Source organism: Erinaceus europaeus, chromosome 16 (genome assembly GCF_950295315.1).
Source record: "Erinaceus europaeus chromosome 16, mEriEur2.1, whole genome shotgun sequence".
NCBI lineage: Eukaryota > Metazoa > Chordata > Mammalia > Eulipotyphla > Erinaceidae > Erinaceus > Erinaceus europaeus.
Genome location: NC_080177.1, coordinates 71,644,053 through 71,666,870, shown reverse-complemented (window position 1 = coordinate 71,666,870; position 22,818 = coordinate 71,644,053). Strand labels below are relative to the sequence as shown.

Genomic DNA, 22,818 nt, shown 5'->3' with positions numbered 1-22,818 from the left:
GGAGCTCCTAGAAGGTAAGTTGAGCCCAGGGACTGTCACGTAACCTCTCCACGTGCTTTTCTTATTGAGTTGTGGAAGAATCTTCATAGTATTCTTTCATGAAACCAAATTATGTGAACAAATATAAGGTACAGTGGAAAAGCATCCTGTTATTAGAACTCTTCTTATTCTGCAGAATTATTCCAAGGCAGCTTATAGAGTTGCCTGCTAGGATTAGAAATATCTCCAAGTGAGTCGGGCGGTGGCACAGCGGGTTAAGCACATGTGGCGCCAAGTGCAAGAACCGGTGTAAGGATCCCAGTTCAAGCCCCTGACTCCCCACCTGCAGGGAAATCAGTTCACAGGTGGTGAAGCAAGTTTGCAGGTGTCTATCTTTCTCTCCCCCTGTCTTCCCCTCCTCTCTCCATTTCTCTCTGTTCTATCCAACAATGACGACATCAATAACAACAACAATAATAACTACAACAATGAAAAACAAGGGCAACAAAAGGGAAATAAATAAATATTAGAAATATCTCCTATTGGGCAGGGGTAGATAGCATAATGGTTATGCAAATAGACTCTCATGCTTGAGACTCCAAGGTCCCAGATTCAATCCCCTGCACCACCATAAGCCAGAGCTGAGTAGTGCTCTGGTAAAAGAAAAAAGGAAAGAAATATCTCCAACCATCAGAAACTGTGATATCTGAGTGCCATTTTGGATAAGAGTAAGAATCAAGGGAGTCCGGCGGTAGCACAGCAGGTTAAGCGCAAAGGACTGGTGTAAGGATCCCGGTTCAAGCCACCTGCTCCCCACCTGCAGGGGAGTCGCTTCACAGGTGGTGAAACAGGTCTGCAGGCACCTCTCTGTCTCTCTTCCTCTCTATCTCCCCCTTCTCTCTCGATTTCTGTCTCTATCCAATAACAAATAAAAAATTAAAAACAAAAAAGAAAAGAAAAAGAGTGACTTTGGGACAAAAGACCATGTTTATCACAGTCTGCTACTCAGGACAAATCCATAGTCCATTCACGTGGGTTAATATTTGACCCAACTTATACCCAGGGAAAAGGTGAATGACTCTGCTCCACCAGGATTGGGCATCTTTAGATCTAGACTGCCCACCCCCTTCACCTGATCATTATATAATCAGAGAAAGGAGGGGGACCTTCAAGTTCACACAGCTGGAACCCGTCTCCAGGAACAAACTACTGAACTTCTCTCCTGGGACAAATCCGTGGAATTCATCTGCAGTTAAAAGGAAGCTTCCAGATTTTTGTAAGATTCTCTTGGGTAATCTGTATTTCTACTTGTTTACAGTATTTATTTGTTATTTTTGTTTTTCTTTCTATTTGTTTATAGTATTTCTAACCATCTGACTATTCCAATGAAACTGTCCCTCCACCCCATGTGTCTGCATCCATGCTCATGAATTAAGAATCAAACAAATCGACTTGGGTAAACAGTTCCCTTGAGGTATCCTACATGCGACTGAAAGGGAAATTAGTGAGATGGAGACTAAGAAGAGGTCTAGGAAGAATTCTGAAGTTGTGATGATATCCTTACAATTCTTGGAAAACCATCTGCTGAAGAGCATCTGGAACCCCGTGGGTGTAAATATGACAGGTGGTTTAAAAATGAAACAGAGAGGATCCTTTCAGTTCTCTTCTAGCCATCCTTGTGATTTTTTTAAAAAAATTTTTTTATCCAAAAAGTTGTGCATGCTCTTTGAAGCACACTCCCAGATCAATAGAAGATACAGTAACAATTTGAAGAGAATAAAGGAGGGAGGGAGATGAGAATACACAGAGGGTAGTATACTTTCATTGTGTGTGTGTGTGTGTGGGGGGAGATATCACCCTGAAATGTATTAAAGGTATAAAGCTATATTTATGAAAATGCTAACTTACTCCAACTACCAGATGGGTAGTGTGCTCAGATGGCTCTCTTTGACTAGAAAGCGTTGCCTTTGGAGAGCAAAAGAGAATCTTTATAGGAGGACGGAGGGATTGGTTTGAGACAGAGGATGAAGTTAGTCTAAAGAACAACTGGGCGGCTGGGGTGGGGGAAATTGTTGAGCAGTTAGACTCAGCCAGCAAGACTTGTAAGTGTGAGGCCCCGAGTTTGATCACTGGAACCACGTATACCAGAGTGATGCTCTGGTCTCAACTCAATCTCACTCCCTCTCATAAAATGCACATATGCATATATATATATAACCAGTTCCACTGCCCCACTGCCAGAAAGCTGACAGACATGTATGTGCTTGGATAAAGAGGCATATGCCGTGAATGAGTTTGACCCTCAGATGTGAAGGTCTACACCCTGGGCTGAGGTGAATTCACTTCTGCAGCAGTTCTCTGTCTCTGCTTTCTCCCAGTTCCATTTCACCTCTCTTTGGGGGGAGTTAACCACGGAAAACATGATTGAGCAAGTGGTAAGTGGGTGAGCATATGATAAGATAGCAGTGACAGCAAGCGGTGTATACGTGCTGGAATTTGGTCTCTGGATATTGTAGGGAGTCAAGATTACAATAAACCCAAGTGAACCTTAGCTAGGTTGTTGTTACAGAATGAGGGCAAAACTTCTTCAGCTCAGAAAAAAAGATATTCCTTTACCGCTCCAGGCTGACGGGAAGGGCTTTCAACCTCCACAGAAAAAAACGACTTTTAGTGGTCCAGGAGGTGGTGCAATGGATAAAGCATTGGACTCTCAGGCATGAGGTCTGGAGGTCGATCCCTGGCTGCACATGTACCAGAGTGATGTCTGGTTCCCCCCCCTCTCTTCCTATCTCTTTCATTGATAAATAAATAAAATATTTTTAAATGACTTTTTGGGGGCCAGGTGGTGGCACACCAGGTTAAGTGCACACACTACCGTATGCAAGGACCCGGGCTTAAGCTCCTGGTACCCACCTGTAGAGTGGTGAAGTAAAGCTGCAGGTGTCTCTCTGTCTCTCTCCATCTCTATCTCCCCATCCACTCTCAATTTCTCTCTATCTCTATCCAATAATAACATTTTAAAAAGAGAAAATAAAATTTAAAAAATAATTTAAAAATAAAGGAAAGAAAAAAAAAAGGACTTTTTGGATGTGAAGCCCCTTGTGTAGTATTGGTCCTGTGCCTTAACTAGAAATGACCTTGTGCTTGGCTTACATGTTGATGTGTGAGGGACGAGGTCAGGGGATGGGTCATCATGCCATCTATTTCTTCCTGCTGGTACTTTGTGCCACCAACTAAATTTATGCAGTCTGGTCCCTGCAAACCTACAGTCACTAGACTTTTTTTTTCTTAAAGATATTTTTTAATATTTATTTATTCCCTTTGGTTGCCCTTGTTTTATTGTTGTAGTTCTTATTGTTGTTGTTATTGATGTTGTTGGATAGGACAGAGAGAAATAGAGAGAGGCAGGGAAGACAGAGAGGGGGAGAGATAGACACCTGCAGACCTGCTTCACCGCTTGTGAAGCGACTCCCCTGCAGGTGGGGAGTCGGGGGCTGGAACCGGGATCCTTACACCGGTCCTTTGCTCCACGTGCGCTTAACCGGTGCACCACCACCCGACTCCCAGGTTCTCGTATCTTAATAAGGACCATGGCATTTCACATTTTTAAGATTAGCATCTTAGAGATGAACAGTTTAGGCAATACTTTACATAATTTTAAGAAAAGTTTTGTGTGTGTGTGTGTGTGTGTGTAGGGGGAAGGGGGTGGGGCTAGGAAGCGGCACAGTGAATTAAGCACTGGGCTTTTGAGTATTAAGTCCTGTGTTTGATCCCTAGCATCACATGTGCCAAAATGATGCTCTGCCTCTCTCTCTTCTGCCTTCTCTCCCTCTCTCATAAGTACATACGTAAATATATATATAGATATATCAGTATATATATATATATTAATATTTTTGTCATCACTAGGTCTCCTTGCTCGGGGAGGACTTTTTCAGGTATATGCATAAAATGAAGGGGAGGCAGAGAAGGAAGCATAGCACAGCACTGAAGCTTCCTCCAACGTGTTGGGGGTTGGGCTTGAACCTGGGTTATGTATACAGCAAACTAGGGACACTATCCAGAGACGCTAGCTTGCTATCTCTAAAATGAACAATAAAAGATTTTATGAGGTTCTACTATGAGACAGGCACTATATGATTCAAGACGAATAATATGGACTCTGTTCTCCTGTAGATTACACACCACCAGGCAATACTGACAAGTACACAGGTCATTATTTTTCCAAGAACACACGGGTAGTGGTTTGGAAATGACACTCATGAAACCTGACATCAGGATAATATTTATTTATTTTGTGTTTGTGGACAGATCCTGAACTTGTGAATTTACTTTATTATTTATTTATTTTTCTTATTGAGAGAGGAAGGGATAAAGGAAGCTAGAGCTGTGCTCCTTGATGAAGTCCTGGGCGCTTTCAGCTTCCAGAAGATCCTGAACTTGTGTCGTTTGCTTTTACATTTTGCATCTAGTGAGATATCCTGGTTTTTATATCTAAAGTAGAGGGTGTTTGGACAGAAATTCTAGACAGGCTAGTCACAGAAGACTTTCCCCTTCTGTGAAATGTCCTGGCAACCTGTGTAACATTGCCTGCAAATGCCTTCTGTCTTTATACCATGGAGGGCATTGGCGCCACAATTATCCACCACTGCCATCTAGCGACTCTTTCGGGTACTGCGAGCTCCCGTTCTATTTTCTGATTTTTGCACACTGGTATTGTGATAGACGTCTAAGGTCCCTTCCTATCTTGCAAGTTTGCAATCATAGTCCGTGTTAGAAAGCGCTATTAGGCCATGGAGGAGCACCAGATTTAATTGATTAGTCATCAGTAAAGTGCCAAAAAGCTGTTTGAAAAGCTAGCAAGTGGAAACACGTGTGAATCACACGTGCGCTTAACCCGCTGCGCTACCACCTGACTCCCTAAATATCGCTTTTTAAAAAAATATTTTATTTATGACAAACATAGATATAGATAGATAGACAGACAGACAGAACCAGCCACCACTCTGGAACATAGGCTACCAGGAATTGAACTCGGGACCACACGCCTGAGAGTCCAATGCCTTATCCACTAAGCCATCTCCCAGACCATTATATACCTCTTTCTTTCTTTTTAAATTTAACTTTTTTAAAAAAATCTGCCACTAGGGTTATTTCTGGGGCTTAATGCCTCCACAGGGAATCCACTGCTCTCACATAATCTCTCTTTCTTTGTACCTTTTCCTTCTTTTCACCCCACCCCCGTCCCTTTGTTTTTTCTTCTTTATAGAGGCAGAGAGAAATTGAGAGTAAGGTGGAGACACACACACACACACACACACACACACACACACACACACGCACCTGAAGCCCTGCTCCACCATTCTTGAAGCTTTTTTGCAAATACTAAATATCTTTCATGCAGCCCAGGAAGTAGTTCAGTGGATAAAGTGTTAAATTCACAAGCGTAAGGTCCTGTGTCTGGTCCCTGACATTGCACGTGCCAGAGTGATGCGCTGGTTCTCTCTTCCTCTGCATCTGTTTCTAAATTATAAGTAAATGAACAGATATAAAAAATAAATACATAAGGGCCAGGGAGACAGCAGAATGTCTGTGCAAATGACTTTTGCTCCAGGTGCCTGGGATGCGTGACTTCTACAATAATCTCCAATATGAGACCGATAGCTCCTAGGAGGTAATAGCAGCAATTCCTCCATTTCGTCTCTTGGGAGAGTTATTAACAAACCATTATAGAAAAGTCCAGTGTTCCCTGACCACTATAAATCAGAGTTGAGCAGTGCTCTGGTCTCTCTCTCTCTCTGTGTGCGTGTTTTACTAAAACAAAACAATTAAAATATATTTAGAAAAGTACAGTGCTTTTTTTTTTTTTTTGATTAAAAAAAGTCCAAGGCATTTGCTTCTGCCTTGCTCCATGGTAGTGGGATCATTTGCTGACATGTGCATACAAACTAGGACATGCTCACTGGTAATAACTCAGATGGCTGGCAGTGTGGGAGGCGCCCCCAAACAACCTTGGATGGCTCTTCCTCCAGTCTTGTGCAAGAGCTGTTGCCAAAGCAGTTCCAAGAATTACCGGGATCTTTGTGTCACTCCTCCTGTGGCTACAAGCCACTTCTTTTTCTTTAGGGTAGTAGGCTCGCCTCCCTTTGTCTCGGGGTGAAACTCTCTCTACAGAGCCTTCAGCCAGAGTGATTTCAGCGTCTGCAATCCTGTCTTCAACAGTCCTCTGGACACTGCTGATATATTTCGACGGGTAAGGTGTTTGCATTGCCATACACAAGAGTGACCCATCTTTGAGCCCTGGCATCCCATGGGAGCTGAAATGGGAGCTTCAGTGCGATGGTGTCTCTTCTTGTTTTTCTTTTAATATTTTATTTATATTTTTTAATGTTTTCTATTATTATTATTATATATTTTTTGCCTCCAGTGTTATTGCTGGGGCTCGGTGCCTGCACCACGAATCCACTGCTCCTGGAAACTACTTTTTTCCGTTTTGTTGCTCTTGCTGTTTTATCACTATTGCGGTTATTATTATTGTTGCTATTGATGTCGTTATTGTTGGATAGGAGAGAAGAGGGGAAGACAGAGAGGGGGAGAGAAAGATAGACACCTGCAGACCTGCTTGACTGCCTGTGAAGGGACTCCCCTGCAGGTGGGGAGCCGGGCTGGTTGGTCCTTGTGCTTGGTGCCACGCGCGCTATTTTCTTGTTGTAGTTATTACTGTTGTTGTTGGATAGGATGGAGAGAAATGGAGAGAGGAGGGGAGGACAGAGGGGGGAGAGAAAGATAGACACCTGCAGATCTGCTTCACCACCTGTGAAGCGACTCCCTTGCAGGTGGGGAGCCGAGGGACCCTTCTGCCGGTCCTTGTGCTTTGCGCCACCTGCGCTTAACCCGCTGAGCTACCGCCCGACTCCCCGCCTCTTTCTTTCTATGTGAAAGTCTGCCCCAAGTCATGAAGCCCCAGTGACAAGATGAATGTCAATAGACCTTATGATGGTTTGACTGATTAAAGCTCAGGGATTGCTCGGGACAGAAAAGTGTGGTTGGGGATAGAAGCTGTGCTTCGGAAACTTTTAAGTAAATAAACTTTACAAAGGAAAGAACTGACAAGAGTGTCAACTTAATGAGGAAGGGAGAACAAGAGGTAACTAACTGGGTGACAGAGGACCCCATCTAGATCCACAGTGCCTGCCGTGTTGTCATCTGTGGCTTAGGGCCTCACTTGGCAATGGGCACTTCTGTGCCCCTACCACACTTCCTTTTGCCCTTGACAGGAGCCTTTGTTGGACAAGATGGTGATGGGCTTGGGTCCCCTGTTGTTGGTCTTCATGCTGGTTCTGGGTCTGACCCCGTCAACCTTGTCTCAGGATGACATCGCATACAGAAACTTCCTGACCCGGCACTATGATGCCAAACCCAAAGGACGGGATCACAAATACTGTGAAAGCATGATGGGAAAACGAGGCATGACCAGGCCCTGCAAAGACTTCAACACCTTTGTCCATGGCACAAAGGAAAGCATCAAAGCCATCTGTACCGATGAGAACGGGAGCCCTTATGGACCAGAATTCAGAATAAGCAAGTCTTCTTTCCAGGTCACCAACTGCAAGCACTATGGAGGGTCCTCCCGCCCTCCCTGCAAGTACAGAGCCACATCGGGGTCCAGAAGAATTGTTATTGCTTGTAGAAATGGCTTGCCTTCTCATCTCGATGAGTCCATTTTCCATGTCTAACCAGCATGTCACTGGCCCAGCCACAGCTTTGCCCTTCCTTCCTCTCTGCCACACCCGCAAACAGTGCCAGCCGCCTTCACAGCCAGAGTTCCAAAAGCCAGTTAGTTGACTTGTTATTTTCTGTTTTACCACATGCTTATTAAAGAAAAGTAAGAACTGAAGGCTTCTCACTGACCCTTGGTCTGCTGACTTTTTATTTCCATTTTCCTCGACTCAGCTGTCCCCGGACTGGATGGAATAGAAATGCCTTACTCCTTATCTTTTGAGTCAGGAGGTGAACCTTTTTTTAAAAATTATATTTATTTATTTTCCCTTTTGTTGCCCTTGTTGTTTTTCATTGTTGTTGTTGTTGTTGGATAGGACAGAGAGAAATGGAGAGAGGAGGGGAAGACAGAGGGACACCTGCAGACCTGCTTCACCACTTGTGAAGTGACTCCCCTGCAGGTGGGGAGCCGGGGGCTCGAACCAGGATCCTTACGCCGATCCTTGTGCTTTGCGCCATGTGTGGTTAACCCGCTGCGCTACCGCCCAACTCCCGGTGAACCTTATTTTTATGTGAAAATAAAAATGTCAGACTTCGCTTAGAGAGAAAGCTGGGACAATCCCAGAGCTGATGGTTAATGAGCAGATTTTTCAGGTGGGGCAAGTTGTTTTGCTTTTTTTCTAAATCTTTTTTTTTTTCTTTTAATTGGATAGAGACAGCTAGAAATTGAGGGGAGAGGATAAAGAAGGAGAGACACACCTGCAGCACTGCTTTACCACTCAAAGCTTTTCCCCTGCAGATGGGGACTAGGGGGCTTAAACCCAGGCCCTTGCGCATTGTGACATGTGCGCTCAACCAGGCGCGCCACCACCCAGCCCCTTCCTTACTCTTCCCGGTGACATGTTACACATGTTCCCTTTTTTACTCCTTTTGTTTTCCCTTCTTTCCTTTCTCTCACTACTTCTGTTTATTTCCTTCCTTCCTTTCTTTTATTTTTATTTTTTAAAATGTTTATTCATGGGAGTCGGGCGGTGGCGCAGCGGGTTAAGCGCACGTGGCACAAATCGATGTTTATTCATGGGAGTCGGGCGGTGGCGCAGCGGGTTAAGCGCACGTGGCACAAATCGCCAGGACCTGCGTAAGGATCCCAGTTCGAGCCCCGGGCTCCCCACCTGCAGGGGAGTCGCTTCACAAGCGGTGAAGCAGGTCTGCAGGTGTCTATCTTTCTCTCCCCCTTTCTGTCTTTCCCTCCTCTCTCCATTTCTCTCTGTCCTATCCAACAACAACGATATTAATAACCACAACAATGTTAAACAACAAGGGCAACAAAAAGGAAAATAAATAAATAAATAAATAAACTTAATTTAAAAAAATGTTTATTCATTTATTTTGATAAGACAGAGAAATTGAGAGGGAAGGAGAGGTCGAGAGAAATACAAACGTCCTTCAATGCACCGGGGGCCAGACTCAAACCTGGGTCTTGCATCTCTGGCACAGCAGCGCACTAACCAGCTGAGCTATTTTGCTTCTCCTCTTTGTTTTTCTTTTTTCTTGTGGAGTCAGGGCCTTACACATGTTTGATTTCACTGCTCTTGGGCTGCTTTTTAATTCAGACAGAGACACACAGAGAGGAAGAGGCACCACAGTACTAGTGCTTCTCTAGTGCCATGATAGACCTAGTCCATGTGCATGGCAAGGCAGGCACCCTGCCCAGTGAGATGTCTCTCTGGCCTCTAGATAGGTTTCCAAGTGGAGATAAGCTTATATTAACAGATTCTCTTTCTAAGATATACTGATGAATCAATAACATAGGCAACTTGATGTAGTCACTTATTATATTATCCAGATGAAGAAATAAAAGGAAGCCAAGAAAAATGCATTTTGTAAAAACAATAATTACCAACTAAGCATGTAACTATGTGGGAGGTGTTGTGATTTTTTTTCCTTTTTATTATCTTGATTTATTGGATAGATGTAGCCAGAAATTGAGAAAGAAGGGGGAGCTAGAGAGGGTGAGAGACAGGATACCTGCAACATTGCTTCACCACTTGCAAAGCTTTCCCTCTGCAGGTAGGGACCTGGGAAATTGAACCCAGGTCCTTGTACATTGTAACATGTGTGCTCAACCAGGTGTGCCATCACTGACCCCTTGTTGTGATATTTACACTGATTTGATCATTAATTCTTCATAATATCCCTCAGACATAGACATTATTATTATTACTCTCATTTTTTTCCCTACGAGGGAACACCAGAACACTGTTTAGCTCTGGCTTATGGTGGTGCTGGGGATTGAACCTAGGACTTTGGAGCCTCAGGCGTAAGAGTCTCTTTGCATAACCATTATGCTATCTACCTCCACCCATGACCAAGTAGTATCTCCAAGGCCATAGACAGTGTTATATGGCAAAACTCAGTCTTTACAATCACAGCATCAAAAGATACTCTTATTGAGAATTAATGTGGTGCTATGGACAAAAAGCCTGTAGACAAACTTTGACCAAAAACTCTGTGTTGGGATGATTCAGTGATCATTTTGACTTAATGGTGTTGCTTGAGCCTGCCCAGTGACTATTTACATCGAACTTCTACTCACAGAGATTTTTCATGTTGTACCACTTGGTTGGTATAAATAAGACCTCAGATTTGCTCTCACATGAATAACTGAGGCCTTTGGTGTGATCATATATCTTTCTAAACCTTGGTGTTAGCTACAAATGAGAATGAAGGAAAGTAGACAGAATTGTGCAAGATTCAAGGTGCAAGGTTAGATCTGGGGAAGCAACCCCAAAGCACATTGTTCTGATGAGGCTATTGTCTGGGGACCAAGTGTCCCTTCACAAACTTTATCTACTGGTCTTGGAGTGAAGAGTAAATCAAACATGATTTTTCTCTGCTACCTTTCATAAATGCTTCACTTCTCTCTCTTCTAACCCTTTATCTTGTATTTACTACTGTAGAAACAAAAATGTGCTGTGAGGTTTTTTTTTTTAAATCTTTCTATGCATGGGTAAAAGGTGACTGGGATAATAGGAGGGGGTGTTTTAAGGAATAATAGTTCTGTCTGATATTGATCATTATCACCAACCAAGTGAGAGGCTGTCTGTGGAGCAAGTTGCAGGTCCCTTGCTAGTAGTCAGTTCATTGATTCACACCGTGCAGTTTCGGCACAGACAGTAGCTTCTTTGGGAGCAAAGGGCAGCAGTACCAGTAGACAACAAACCAGGAGCACAGGCCAGCCCTTGGACTGCACGTGTGGAAATGGGAATTGATTCTCACAACAATTGTCCTTGCGACTAGGGGTTACTCAGTTCCTGTTGAATCCAGGATGCTTTTTCTTTGTTCTAGTGAGTCATCCAGCCTCATGCCAGAGGTAGACTTACAGCTCCTGAGTTCATATCAATCTCAGGAGTGACAGTCAGGTGGCAGCATCTGGCTAGCTAGTGCAGATGATCGTGTGATGACATTCTCATCCACCCCCAATTAAATGGTTGTTAGAGAGAAACCACTCTGACCATAGAATCGGCTTTAATACATTGACTATATGGGGAGGGAGTGGATAAGAGAGGCTGTAAGAGAAATAAAAGAGACACAAATTTTAGAGCCAGATGGGCCTTAAAAAAGGTAAAAAACAAAACAAAACAGTGTTCTGAAACTGTGGCAATGCTTTCTTTGATGTTGTTCTGGAAGGGTATTATTGGTGTTATAATTCTATAATAAAACTTTCATCTATTTTTGCATCATCCCCACACAATATTCGTACAACTATAGAACCAGACAACCAATGCTCATTGCCCAGAGAGGCAGAGCATCAGTTAGAGCGCCAGGGTGTGTTACCATCAAGGTCTAGCTGTTCAGGTTGTGCATAGAAACAGCAAGGAAAAAAAAAAGTCCAAGCCCTTTTCTGTGGAGACTGTGTTATATAAGAAAAGTTAGAAGATTTAAAAAATAGTTTATTCATCGATTTTTGTCCCTTCTATTACACTTGATAGGGCAGAGAGAAATTGAGAGGGGAGGGGAAGACAGAGAGAGAGAGAGACAGAGAGAGAGAGAAAGATACCTGTAGACTTACTTCACCGCTTGTGAAGGGCACCCTCTGCAGGTGGGGAGTTGGGGGGCTCAACTCCGGTTCTTTAGCATGGTAATATGGGCACTTAACTGGGTAAAACACCACCTGCCCCCCCATTCATATATTATTTATTGCATAGAGACAGTAAAGAGGAGGTGGGGACGGGGGAGAGGGGAGAAAGAAAAAAAAATGCAGCATTTGTTTAACTTCTTGTGAAGTTTCCCTCCTGCAGGTGGGGACCCAGGGCTTGAACCTGATCAGGTCCTTGCACATTGTAACATGTGCACTCAACCAGGTGCCTCAAAAGATGTTCCAGGGAGTAGGGCAGTAGCGTAACAGGTTAAGCACACGTGGCACAAAGCGCAAGGACTATCTTTCTTTTTTTTATATTTATTTACTTATTCCCTTTTGTTGCCCTTGCTGTTTTATTATTGTAGTCATCATTGATGTCATTGTTGTTGGATAGGACAGAGAGAAATGGAGAGAGGAGGGGAAGACAGAGAGGGGGAGAGAAAGACACCTGCAGACCTGCTTCACTGCCTGTGAAGCAGCTCCCCTGCAGGTGGGGAGCTGGGGGCTCGAACTGGGATCCTTACACCAGTCCTTGCGATTTGTGCCACATGCACTTAACCCGCTGCACTACAGCCAGACTCCCGAGTCTATCTTTCTCTCCCCCTCTCTGTCTTCCCCTCCTTTCTACATTTCTGTCTGTCATAGCCAACATCGACGACATCAGTAACAACAACAATAACTACAACAACAATGACAAACAACAAGGGCAACAAAAAATTTTTTAAAAAGATGTTTTAACTTTTATTTCTACAAACTTAGGGTACACTTCATTTTCCACATTTGTTTTATTCATTTGTTCAACAGTTCTCTCCTTTCAGTCATTCCTTCTTCAATTCCCAGATATATGGAAGCAGAATTAGTGCATTGACTTTCTTAAACATACCCTGGGTCTATCCAAATTTTGGGAATCGGAGTCTCCAGGGACTCAAACACTCCTGGAGATCACACACCTACAGAATTATCTTGAGAAATAGACAACTCCCAGTCCCATACTAGACAACTCCCAGCTCCATTTAATTTGTCTTTACTCCTTTCTCACACCCTCATCCTGTGGGACATCTGTCTATAAACATCTGGATGCCACCCAGTTAGTCTCTCCCTGAGTCACTGTGCTGGCTACCGCGTCTTCTCTCTGCAGCTAAGAAAGACACTTGCTTTCAGAGAAGCCCACGTTTGCAGACTAAACAGTCTCTGGGAAGCAAGAGTAGGCAAAGTGAATAGGAAAGAGGAGGGAGATGGTGCTTGAAAGAAGGAAAAGGTAAAATAAATAAAAAGAGGAAACTTGGAGGAAATGTCAGTGTGCCAGTCTCAGCACTGCTCTCTAGAAGTTGTTTCTTACTTTCTTTTCTCCTGCCCCTGATTCTCCTCTAGATCCCATCATGGCGACTACGACTCTCCAGAGGACCCATTCATTACTTCTGCTCCTGCTCCTGACCCTGCTGGGGCTGGGGCTGGTGCAACCTTCTTATGGTCAGAGTTACATGTACCAACGATTCTTGCGGCAACATGTCGACCCCAGCGTGTCAGGTGGCAATGATGGCTACTGCAACGTGATGATGCAGAGGCGGAAGATGATTAGGCCTGTGTGCAAGCAGTTCAACACTTTCATCCATGAAGACATCGGGAACATCAATAGCATCTGCAGCACCGCCAACATCCAGTGCAAGAATGGCAGCATGAACTGCCACCAGGGTGTCGTGAAGGTCACAGACTGTAAGGTGTCAGGAAGCTCCAGGTCCCCGAACTGCAGATATCGGGCCCTAGCCAGTACTAGGCGTGTTGTCATTGCCTGTGAGGGTACCCCAGAGCTGCCCGTGCACTTTGACAGATAGGCGCTGCCTCGAAGGGGTTACGACCCAGCTGGCAACAATTCCATTCGTTTACTCCTTGAGTAGCAGCTAGCAGTGCTTTCCAGCTGTCCGGTTTGGTCCTCTCTGTTTATTCCTTGTTCTTTTTTTTCCTCTCTGTAACCCATTCCGTTGGCTCAGCCTCCCTCTCTTCGGATCCCATTCTCTGGAATTTTGTCCTTTTACATAGTTACATGGCATTTTAAGAATTTCACCATGCTTTCACTTGGGCTTTCTCTTTTTAATACCACGGCACCCTTGTGATGCTATTGTACATAAGAACCCTGAGTCAAAGAATTTGCTGAAGACCATAAAATTAGTGGAAAAGCTGAAACAAAGAGGAAAAGAAAAAACAAAACAACAAAAACAGGTTACTAGCCCAGGGATATTTCTGCTTTATCATAAGTTTTTTTTTTTTTTCCTTCATCTGCTTTTTGTTATTCCACAGAATCAGCTGTTGCGAGGAAACTTTAAACAGATGGAAATACATACTGGCTGAATGAGACTTCTGTGGAATTTGGCAGCCTTGTTGTTTGGGTCAAATAAGATCAAGAAATCTTAAGGGAGCAAACATCTGGCTCCCTAAGAGTTTGGGGCCAAGGGATCAATTTCATGGGAGAGAGCCCTGAAGGCAAAATGTAGATAAGTTTTTGAAATTAATAAAGGGCCCTAGGGAAACTCAGTTCTGTGGAACAAGGGGGAGGCATGACTGGCTTCTGGAACCACTTTCCAGATACCTCTGTCCCAGATCTCCCAAGACAACTTGGAGGAAGTCATGGCCTGGTGCCAGTTAGTCTGTCTGAATCCACCCCCTCTTTCAGGAGAAAGTGGAGCTCTCTGTGCTTTCCTAACCCTCCCTTTTACTTTCTAAAGTCATCTGCTGAAAGCTTCTAGTTTCCTGCTTTGCATCTCATGGGCAAATATTTAGAATCTATTGGACTTCTACATGCTACTTATTTTTTTGAAACTGTTAATCAACTTAATATGTTTGGTTATTGCCTAGCCTTGGAGAAACTAAAAGGAGTGGTGGTAGAATGATCTTTTTCTCCCCTAACAAAGTGATAGAAGGAATTTCTGTTTGTTTCTCTTCCCAAACTTTGGATCACTTTAGTGAGTTGCAGTATTAAAAGTGTATTAAATCACAAGACACGTGTACTCTTCCTGACTGAAATGTTGAAAATGTTTTCTGTAAGATGACTGTGCTGTGGCTCTTATGTGTATGTAATCACTTCTTTTTCTCCTCTTTTCTTTTAATTCTTTTCTAGTTTATAAATAAGAACTGAGATTTCATTCCAAGATGTTTTTTTTTTCCTGATTAGACAAGCTGAAGGTCAGTTGTGAATGTTTGTGTGAACTAAAGGCAGAGTTAGGCTAATCCTGTTCTGTGAAGAGACCATGGAGAGAAATGTTTATGTCTATGAGGAACTTAGCCAACATGTTCTACCCTGGTGTTTCTGCATCCCCCAAGCTATACTGAAATGGGACCCAAAAAGGCCAGTCATTGATACACAAGGTTGAATACATAAAACAGGTTGGGGGTATGGATCAAACTGCCAATGCCCATTTTGGCCCATACACCCAGGGGGATAAAGAATAGGGAAGCTTCCCCACCTGCAGGGGAGTCACTTCACAAGTGGTGAAGTAGGTCTGCAGGTGTCTGTCTTTCTCTCTCCCTCTCTGTCTTCCCCTCCTCTCTTGATTTCTCTCTGTCCTATCCAACAACAATGACATCAATAACAACAACAATAATAACTACAACAATAAAACAACAAGGCCAACAAAAGGGAATAAATAAGTATTAAAAAAAAGAAGAGGGAAGCTTCCAATGGGGGGGATGGGATACAGAACTCTGGTGGTGGGAACTGTATGGAATTGTACCCCTGTTATTTTACAAACTTGTTAATAACTATTAAATCACTAATAAAAAAAAAAAAAGAAAAAAGCCTATCTGGAAATGGTGGAATCATGAAAGCACAAAGACCTGGTTTTCCATTAAAAAAAAAAAAAAAAGGCAGCTGTGGTCCAGGAGGTGGCACAGTGATAAGGCTTTGGACTCTCAAGCATGAGGTCCTGAGTTCGAACCCCCACAGCACATGTGCCAGAGTGATGTCTGGTTCTTTTTCTCTCCTCCTATCTTTCTCATTAATAAATAAATAAATAAAATCTTTAAAAAAAACAAGAAGAAGAAAGGAAGGAAGAAAATGTTCAATAATCAACCCTCTCTCTTGCTTGGAGTAACTTCCTTATTTTTGATCCTATCTGGCTGTAAGTCTTTCATTGTGTACAATTCCTTGGAGCACTTTCCTAGCTGCTAGACAGGGTGCTCCCTGACTCAAGAATTATTGAATAATTTGATATCTTTAAAACCCTCTCCACTAAATTTTTTTTCTAAATATTTATTTATTTATTTATTCCCTTTTGTTGTCCTTGTTGTAGTTATTATTGTTGTCATTGTTGGATAGGACAGAGAGAAATGGAGAGAGGAGGGGAAGACAGAGAGGGGGAGAGAAAGATAGACACCTGCAGACCTGTTTCACCACCTGTGAAGCAACTCCCTTGCAGGTGGGGAGCCAGGGACTCAAATCGGGATCTTTATGCCGTCCTTGTGCTTTGCACCACCCGCGCTTAACCCACTATGCTACCGCCCGACTCCCAATTTTTTTTTTTGTTTTTAATAGCTATCTTTTCTTTTCTTTTAAAATGTTTTTTTATTATATTTATTTATTTATTGGATAGAGACAGCCAGAAATCGAAAGAGAAAGAGGTGATAGGGAGAGACACAGAGAGACATCTGCAGCACTGCTTCACCGCTCATGAAGCTTTCCCCTTGCAGGTGGGGGCAGGGGCCTCAAACCCGGATCCTGCAGGATTGTTATATGTGTGCTCAAGCAGGTGTGCCACGACCTGGCCCCAATAGCTATCTTCTACCATAACTGAAACTTTCACTCTTATGTGTTTGACAACCAGGTTGTGTTACGGGTACAGGGGAACAAACTCAGGACTTCAGTTAAGGAGACCTACTCCCATTTGTCCTGACACATTAGCTCTGGTAGCCCTTCCTACTCCTATATGCACTGGGTCACTACTTAAAACAAGTTTTCATCTAAGACAAACTTGTTAGGAGACACAAAACTTTTTCTCTCCTCTTTTTTAAACTTCTTTATTGGGGGATTAATGGTTTACAGTCGACAGTAAAATACAATAACATTTCCACATAACAAAAAACTTTTCTCTCATTCCCTTCTAGAGTCTTTGTCTGGTCTAATAAATCGTCATAAAACAGACTGGCAGGAGAAAAGAAAACTTAGTTTTATAGTTAAAGGGGAGAAAGACAATTCACAAGAAGATGAGATAAGCAGATGTTTGGTAAACAAGTTTTTCTCTTCTTTTCTTTTCTCAGACTGTTCTCTCAAGTTATCTAAACTCAAATCTCCAGACTTTTCTCCCTTTTCACTCACCCTCATTGACCGAAGAACTGAAGAGTAGCTGAGTAGAACCTGTTAAGACAGATGCCCACCTCACTCCACCACCAGTCTATCAGTACATGGCTCCCTATTGCTCGAGGAAGGCTTTCTATGCCTTTAAACACAAACATACTGAAAACACACTTCCTAGTCAAAGAGAAGATCAGGAGTTTGGGACATCGTATAGTATCGCTACTAATATGCTTTGAAGACCTGGATATAAACTAGGCATTCTGACTGTAGGGGGGGAGAAATGATTTTTCCTTTACCCATTCTAAGTTCTCAGCTGAGACATTCTCACCCCTGAATACAAGACAGACTTAACAAACAGAAATTTAACAAAATCTAAACCTCTTGTTTACATAGCAGATACACAGGAAAACTGAATGCGATTTTCTGAAAAGGCGCAACTCACTAACTAAAGTATCATCTTACTACAGACAAACCGTATCAAGGTGGGGGGGCCAGTTATGGGATTATCAGGAAAAGTACATGGGGGTCGAGCAGAGGTGTACCTGGTTAAGTGCACATATTACCAAGTGCAAGGACCTGGGTTCAAGCCCTAGCTCCCCACCTGCAGGGGGTCTGCTTCACAAGCAGGTCTTCAGGTGTCTTTTTCTATCTTATCCTCTCTCATTTTTTTCCTCTGTCCTATTTAAAAAATAATATTAGAGGGAGCCAGGCAGTAGCGCAGTGGGTTAAGTGCACGTGGCACAAATCACAAGGACCAGTGTAAGGATCCTGGTTCGAACCCCTGGCTCCCCACCTGCAGGGGAGTCGCTTCACAGGCGGTGAAGCAGGTCTGCAGATGTCTATCTTTCTCTCCCCTCTCTCTGTCTTCCCCTCCTCTCTCCATTTCTCTCTGTCCTATCCAACAACGATGGCATCAATAATAACAATAAGAACTACAACAACAATAAAAAGGGCAACAAAAGGGAAAATAAATAAATATTAAAAGTCAATATAAGAAAGAAAAAGGAAAATAGAGTTTGAAGTGCAAGGATCCCAGTTCAAGTCTCCAGCTGCACAAAGGTCCTGATTCAAGGACCAGCTCCACAAAGATTCCGGTTCAAATCCCCAGCTCCATACCTATGGGAGGGGGGTCTGCTTTGCAAGCGGTGAAGCAGGTCTGCAGGTGTCTATCTTTCTCTCCCCCTCTCCATCTTCTCCTCCTCTCTCAGTCCTATCCAACAACAAAAATAGACACCAGGAGCAATGGATCTGTAGTGCAGGCTGGCCAAGCCCCAGCAATAATCCCAGAGGGAATTAAAAAAAGAAAGAAAAGTACAGTACATAAGGGTAAGATTGTGAGTCATTTAAGTCTAAGCCTTCTCCATTAGTAAGGGTTTCTCACAACTTGTAGAAAGTCTTTTCTTCCTGGAATACGGAGATGACCTCATAGAGATTTCTACTATTCATATAACATGCTCCTTACAAAATGCTATTTTCTACTTTGCTTTCAGAGTTTCTCCTGTGTCTGCTGTTTCTCAAGAATTAACCAGTTCAAAATAATTCTTGTGCCAGAGATGTTTTGGAAGGAGGGGTGGCATATTCTGCTACCTCTCATGATATTCTGATAGTCAGGAGGCCCAGTGCGAAACCTGATCAGAGACTGTGCCAGGAGCAGCTCTTAAAGAAATGAGTTGTTAAGAGTCTACTTTAGGCTCTCCCTTTATGTATACGTCACACCTTTCACTTCTCAATGAAGGCTCCACAGTTAACTACTCCAGAGGGGGCTTTTCCTTGTTGAAATTCCCACAGAACATAGTCATCCAAAGACTTTACCTCAAAAGGTTGTCAGAGAGTGAATTGAGTAGCCAGATCTCTAGTTTATTTCAGATAGTTCTCCTCCTAGGACTTGGCAGTTCCTTTGTTCCTAGGAGTCAGTCTTTGATGTAGGACACCTTTGCTCCAGGCTAGTCTCAGAATGAACCCATGTGTTCTAAGCGAGTGGACACAGGAATAGGTCGATGTCATGAGATGGTGCTCTCCTCCCCCACCGCTGCTGAGTGGTTAGAAGGCTGTGTCTCCCACCGCTTATCTGCTCTTGGTTGCTGCCTTGGTTTGAAGGAGAGCAGAGAAATACAGATTCTGTGCTTTTTGGATCCACTACGACCAGTGACATTCTGAGATCTGCGCAGGGTGAGTTAGAAGGGATGGTGCAGTGGATGCTTGAGAGGAAAGGCCCAGAAACACTGTATCAGGGCATAAAATAAACCATCCTGTAACACCTCTGAATTCCTCAGAGACTGGACAAAAAAAAAAAAGTAGAATAAGAGTCAGACATATTGAGAAGAAAAAGGTAAAGAGATGTTTGTTAATAATATATGCCTGTTGTATACAGGGGAGAAAATCAGAAAACAACAGCTCATATGGTTTTCAGATATAGCTTGTTTATTATTATTGTTATTATTATTATTATTAGTTGTTGTTGTTGTAGTAGAGACAAAGAGAGTGAAAGAGGTCTACCACACCAATGCTTCTTTCAGTGCAGTGGGGGCCATGCTTGAACCTCCGTTACGTACGTGGCAAAACAGCACACTAAGTGAGCTATTTTTTTATGTTATCTGTATTTATTTATTGGATAAGAAACGGTCAGAAATCAAGAGGGAGGGAGAGGTAGAGAGGGAGAGAGACAGAGAGACACCTGCAGCCCTGCTTCATCACTCATGAAGCTTCCTCCCCTGCAGGTGGGGACTAGGGGCTTGAACCCGAGTCCTTACACACTGAAATGTGTGCACTTAACCAGGTGTGCCACCACCTGGTCCCCCTAAGTGAGCTATTTCTTCAGTTCTAGATATAATTTTTAGACCTTTAGCTAGAACAAAGACTGGGGAAGAAAAGGGAAGATTAGTTAAAGCTATTAGCAAAGAAAACCAGCTTGAAGTAATCTTCATGCCAAAGAGGCAGATAGGGGGCATTTTAAATGATAAGTCTAGGACACTTGTCTTTTTAAAAATATTTATTTATTCTCTTTTGTTGCCCTTGTTTTATTGTTTTAGTTATTGATGTCGTTGTTGTTGGATAGGACAGAGAGAAATGGAGAGAGGAGGGGAAGACAGAGGGGGAGAGAAAGACAGACACCTGCAGAGCTCCTTCACGACTTGTGAAGTGACTCCCCTGCAGGTAGGACAGGGGTGAGGAGCCCAGGCTCTAACTGGGATCTTTAGGCTGGTCCTAGTGCACTTAACGCACTGTGCTACAGCCCAACTCCCCAGTCTAGAACACTTCTAATGAAGATAGGAGCAGGGCTTCTGAGAAAGGAGGTGGATAGTCAGAGTGCTAATGTGTTTCACAGACCTGGGGAAACATTAGAAGGACATCATGGTGGGGGGGGGGCAGACGGCAGCACAGTGGGTTAAACACACGTGGCACAAAGCACAAGGACCAGCATAAGGATCCTGGTTTAAGCCCCCAGCTCCCCACCTGCAGGGGGGTCGCTTTGCAAGTGGTGAAGCAGGTCTGCAGGTGTCTGTCTTTCACTCTTCCTCTCTGTCTTCCCCTCCTCTCTCCATTTCTCTCTGTCCTATCCAGCAATGACAGCAGCTATAACAACAAAGTGGTCACAACAAGGGCAACAAAATAGGAAAAATAGCCTCCGGAAGTAGTGGATTTGGAGTGGTAGTGCTGGCACCAAGCCCCAATGATAACCCTGGAGGCAAAAAAAAAAAAAAAAAAGAAGGACATCATGGGTCTTTAAGAACGAATCTACTGTTTCAGGGAACCAAAATCTTCCTGCTAGGAAAACATCTCCCAGGTCTTGGCTTTTCTCTAAAAGATGAAAACCCATTCCATATCTTAGATGTAAAATTTAAAACAGTCTTTTAAAGAGATTATTTTAATGTGTTTTATTTTATTTTAATGACACAGAGGGAGAGATACAAGAGAAAGACCAGAGCACTGCTGAGCTCTGCTTATGGCGGTGTTGTGGGAGGATTGAATCTGAACTAGGAATCCACTGCTCTTGTGGCCATCTTTTTTTTTTTTTTTTTGATAGAACAGAGAGAAATTGAGAGGGGGAGGGAACAACAGAGAGGGAGAGAGAGAGATACCTGCAGACCTGCTTCACTGCTTGTGCACTATGTGCCCTTAACCCAGTGCACCACTGCCCGGCCCTTGGGATTGAATTCGGAGTCTTAGGCACGAAAGTCTTTTTGCAGAACCATTATGCTATCTCCCCTGCCCTGTTTCTCTCTTTATAAACAGGCTCAGTGTTTTGTACTGCTCTGGGTTGATTTGTTTCAGACAGAGAGAGAGAGGGAAAGACCTCACAACACGGAAGCTTCCCCTAGTGCTCTGGCATTTCCCATGGTGTGCTGGGGTGCTCCAACCTGAGTCACACCCAGGACAAAACAGCTGGGTGACACTTACACATATATGATGTGTCTAGTGAGTGTGCTGTGTGGTTAGTATAGGTGGTTGATTTGGGTCATGTGAAACAGATTATGTTTGGATGTGCTTTGTAACACAATATTTGTGTGGTCACATGTGTAATGATGTATCGACATCTGACCCGTTTCTCTTTGAACATATGCTCTTCTGAGAATAAAGTTTTTAAGGGACCGCTGTTTCTTCCTTGTGGGTGGTAGTAAATGCAAACAGGAGGTGTTTAGAATTCTCAAAATAAATAATTCTGAATTTTGTTCTCTCACTCTAAAAATACATCTAACATATTTTCAGTTCTTTTTGTTAAATTGCCACCAGGGTTATTGCTGGGGCTCAGTACCTGTACAACAACAAATCCACTGCTCCTGGCAACCTCTTCTTTTCTTCTCTTCTCTCTCCCTTTCTTTTCTCTTCTCTTCTTTTCCTTTCTCTTCTCTTATTTTATTTTTGAGTAGAGGTAGAGTGGGGTCCAGGTGGTGGCGCACCTAGTTAAGTACATGCTAGCATGCACAAGGACCTAGGTTCAAGTCCTCACTTCCCACCTGTGGAGTGATTAGGCAACTACTGCAGGTGTCTCTCTCCTTGCCTTTTTAAAAAAATCTTTATTAATTTATTGGATAGAGACAACCAGAAATCGAGAGGGAAGGGGGTGACAGAGGAGGCAAGAGACAGAGAGACACCTGCAGCCCTGCTTCACCACTTGCAGAGCTTTCCCCACGCAGGTGGGGACCAGGGGCTCGAACCCAGGTCCTCATACATTGCAACATGTGTGCTCAACCAGGTGCACCACCACCCAGCTCCCCTCTCCCTCTCTATCTCCCTTCCCCTCTCAGTTTTTCTCTGTTCTGTCAAGTAAAGAAAAACAAAAAAACATAGGCAGAGAGGAATTGAGAGGAAAAGGGGAGAGACAGAGACACTTGTAGTACTGCTTCAGTTTTCAGTTCTCACTGATTTTATTTTTTTAGGTCAGGAATATTTCTAAAGTATTTTGTTGAGGAAGTGGTTGTTTTTCAAAATTGTTGTGACAGAAATAGAGTCTCACATTTCCCAAGGTGTCAGCATGCCTCACCCACTGCCAAATCTTCTAAGTCGTATTATCTAATGAGACTTGTCATAAATAAGTCTGGGGACTTATCTGTAGTTGAGTCTAGTCTGGGACCCAAATAGTAAAATGGAGCTCAGGTGCCAACGTGAACAGGGAAGGGAATTTCATGGTGGTGCTCAGTTCTCTGAGCAGTGTCTCTATAGTGCTCTCCTCTCTCTCCCCTGTGGACCCACAGGT

The 22,818-nt window shown here is 43.4% G+C and overlaps 2 protein-coding genes across 6 annotated transcripts; both read left to right on the top strand.

Annotated features, from left to right (window-relative positions):
• Positions 1-1,038: 1,038 nt before the first annotated feature.
• RNASE4 (ribonuclease A family member 4) lies at positions 1,039-14,831 on the top strand. Of its 5 annotated transcripts, none has more exons than XM_016194668.2 (2): positions 1,039-1,255; positions 13,211-14,831. In XM_016194668.2, the coding sequence occupies exons 1-2, from the start codon at positions 1,054-1,056 to the stop codon at positions 13,669-13,671; spliced, it is 663 nt and encodes a 220-aa protein (XP_016050154.2). In that variant the 5' UTR covers positions 1,039-1,053; the 3' UTR covers positions 13,672-14,831. The 5 variants fall into 5 exon arrangements, with proteins under 5 accessions (XP_016050154.2, XP_016050158.2, XP_016050163.1 ...); XM_016194672.2 differs by having other exon boundaries at positions 1,039-1,270; XM_016194677.2 differs by lacking the exon at positions 1,039-1,255 and adding an exon at positions 6,094-6,232.
• On the top strand, positions 6,096-7,717 carry ANG (angiogenin). The gene is made up of 2 exons (XM_016194688.2): positions 6,096-6,232; positions 7,257-7,717. The coding sequence occupies exon 2, from the start codon at positions 7,275-7,277 to the stop codon at positions 7,713-7,715; it is 441 nt and encodes a 146-aa protein (XP_016050174.1). The 5' UTR covers positions 6,096-6,232; positions 7,257-7,274; the 3' UTR covers positions 7,716-7,717.
• Positions 14,832-22,818: the final 7,987 nt, after the last annotated feature.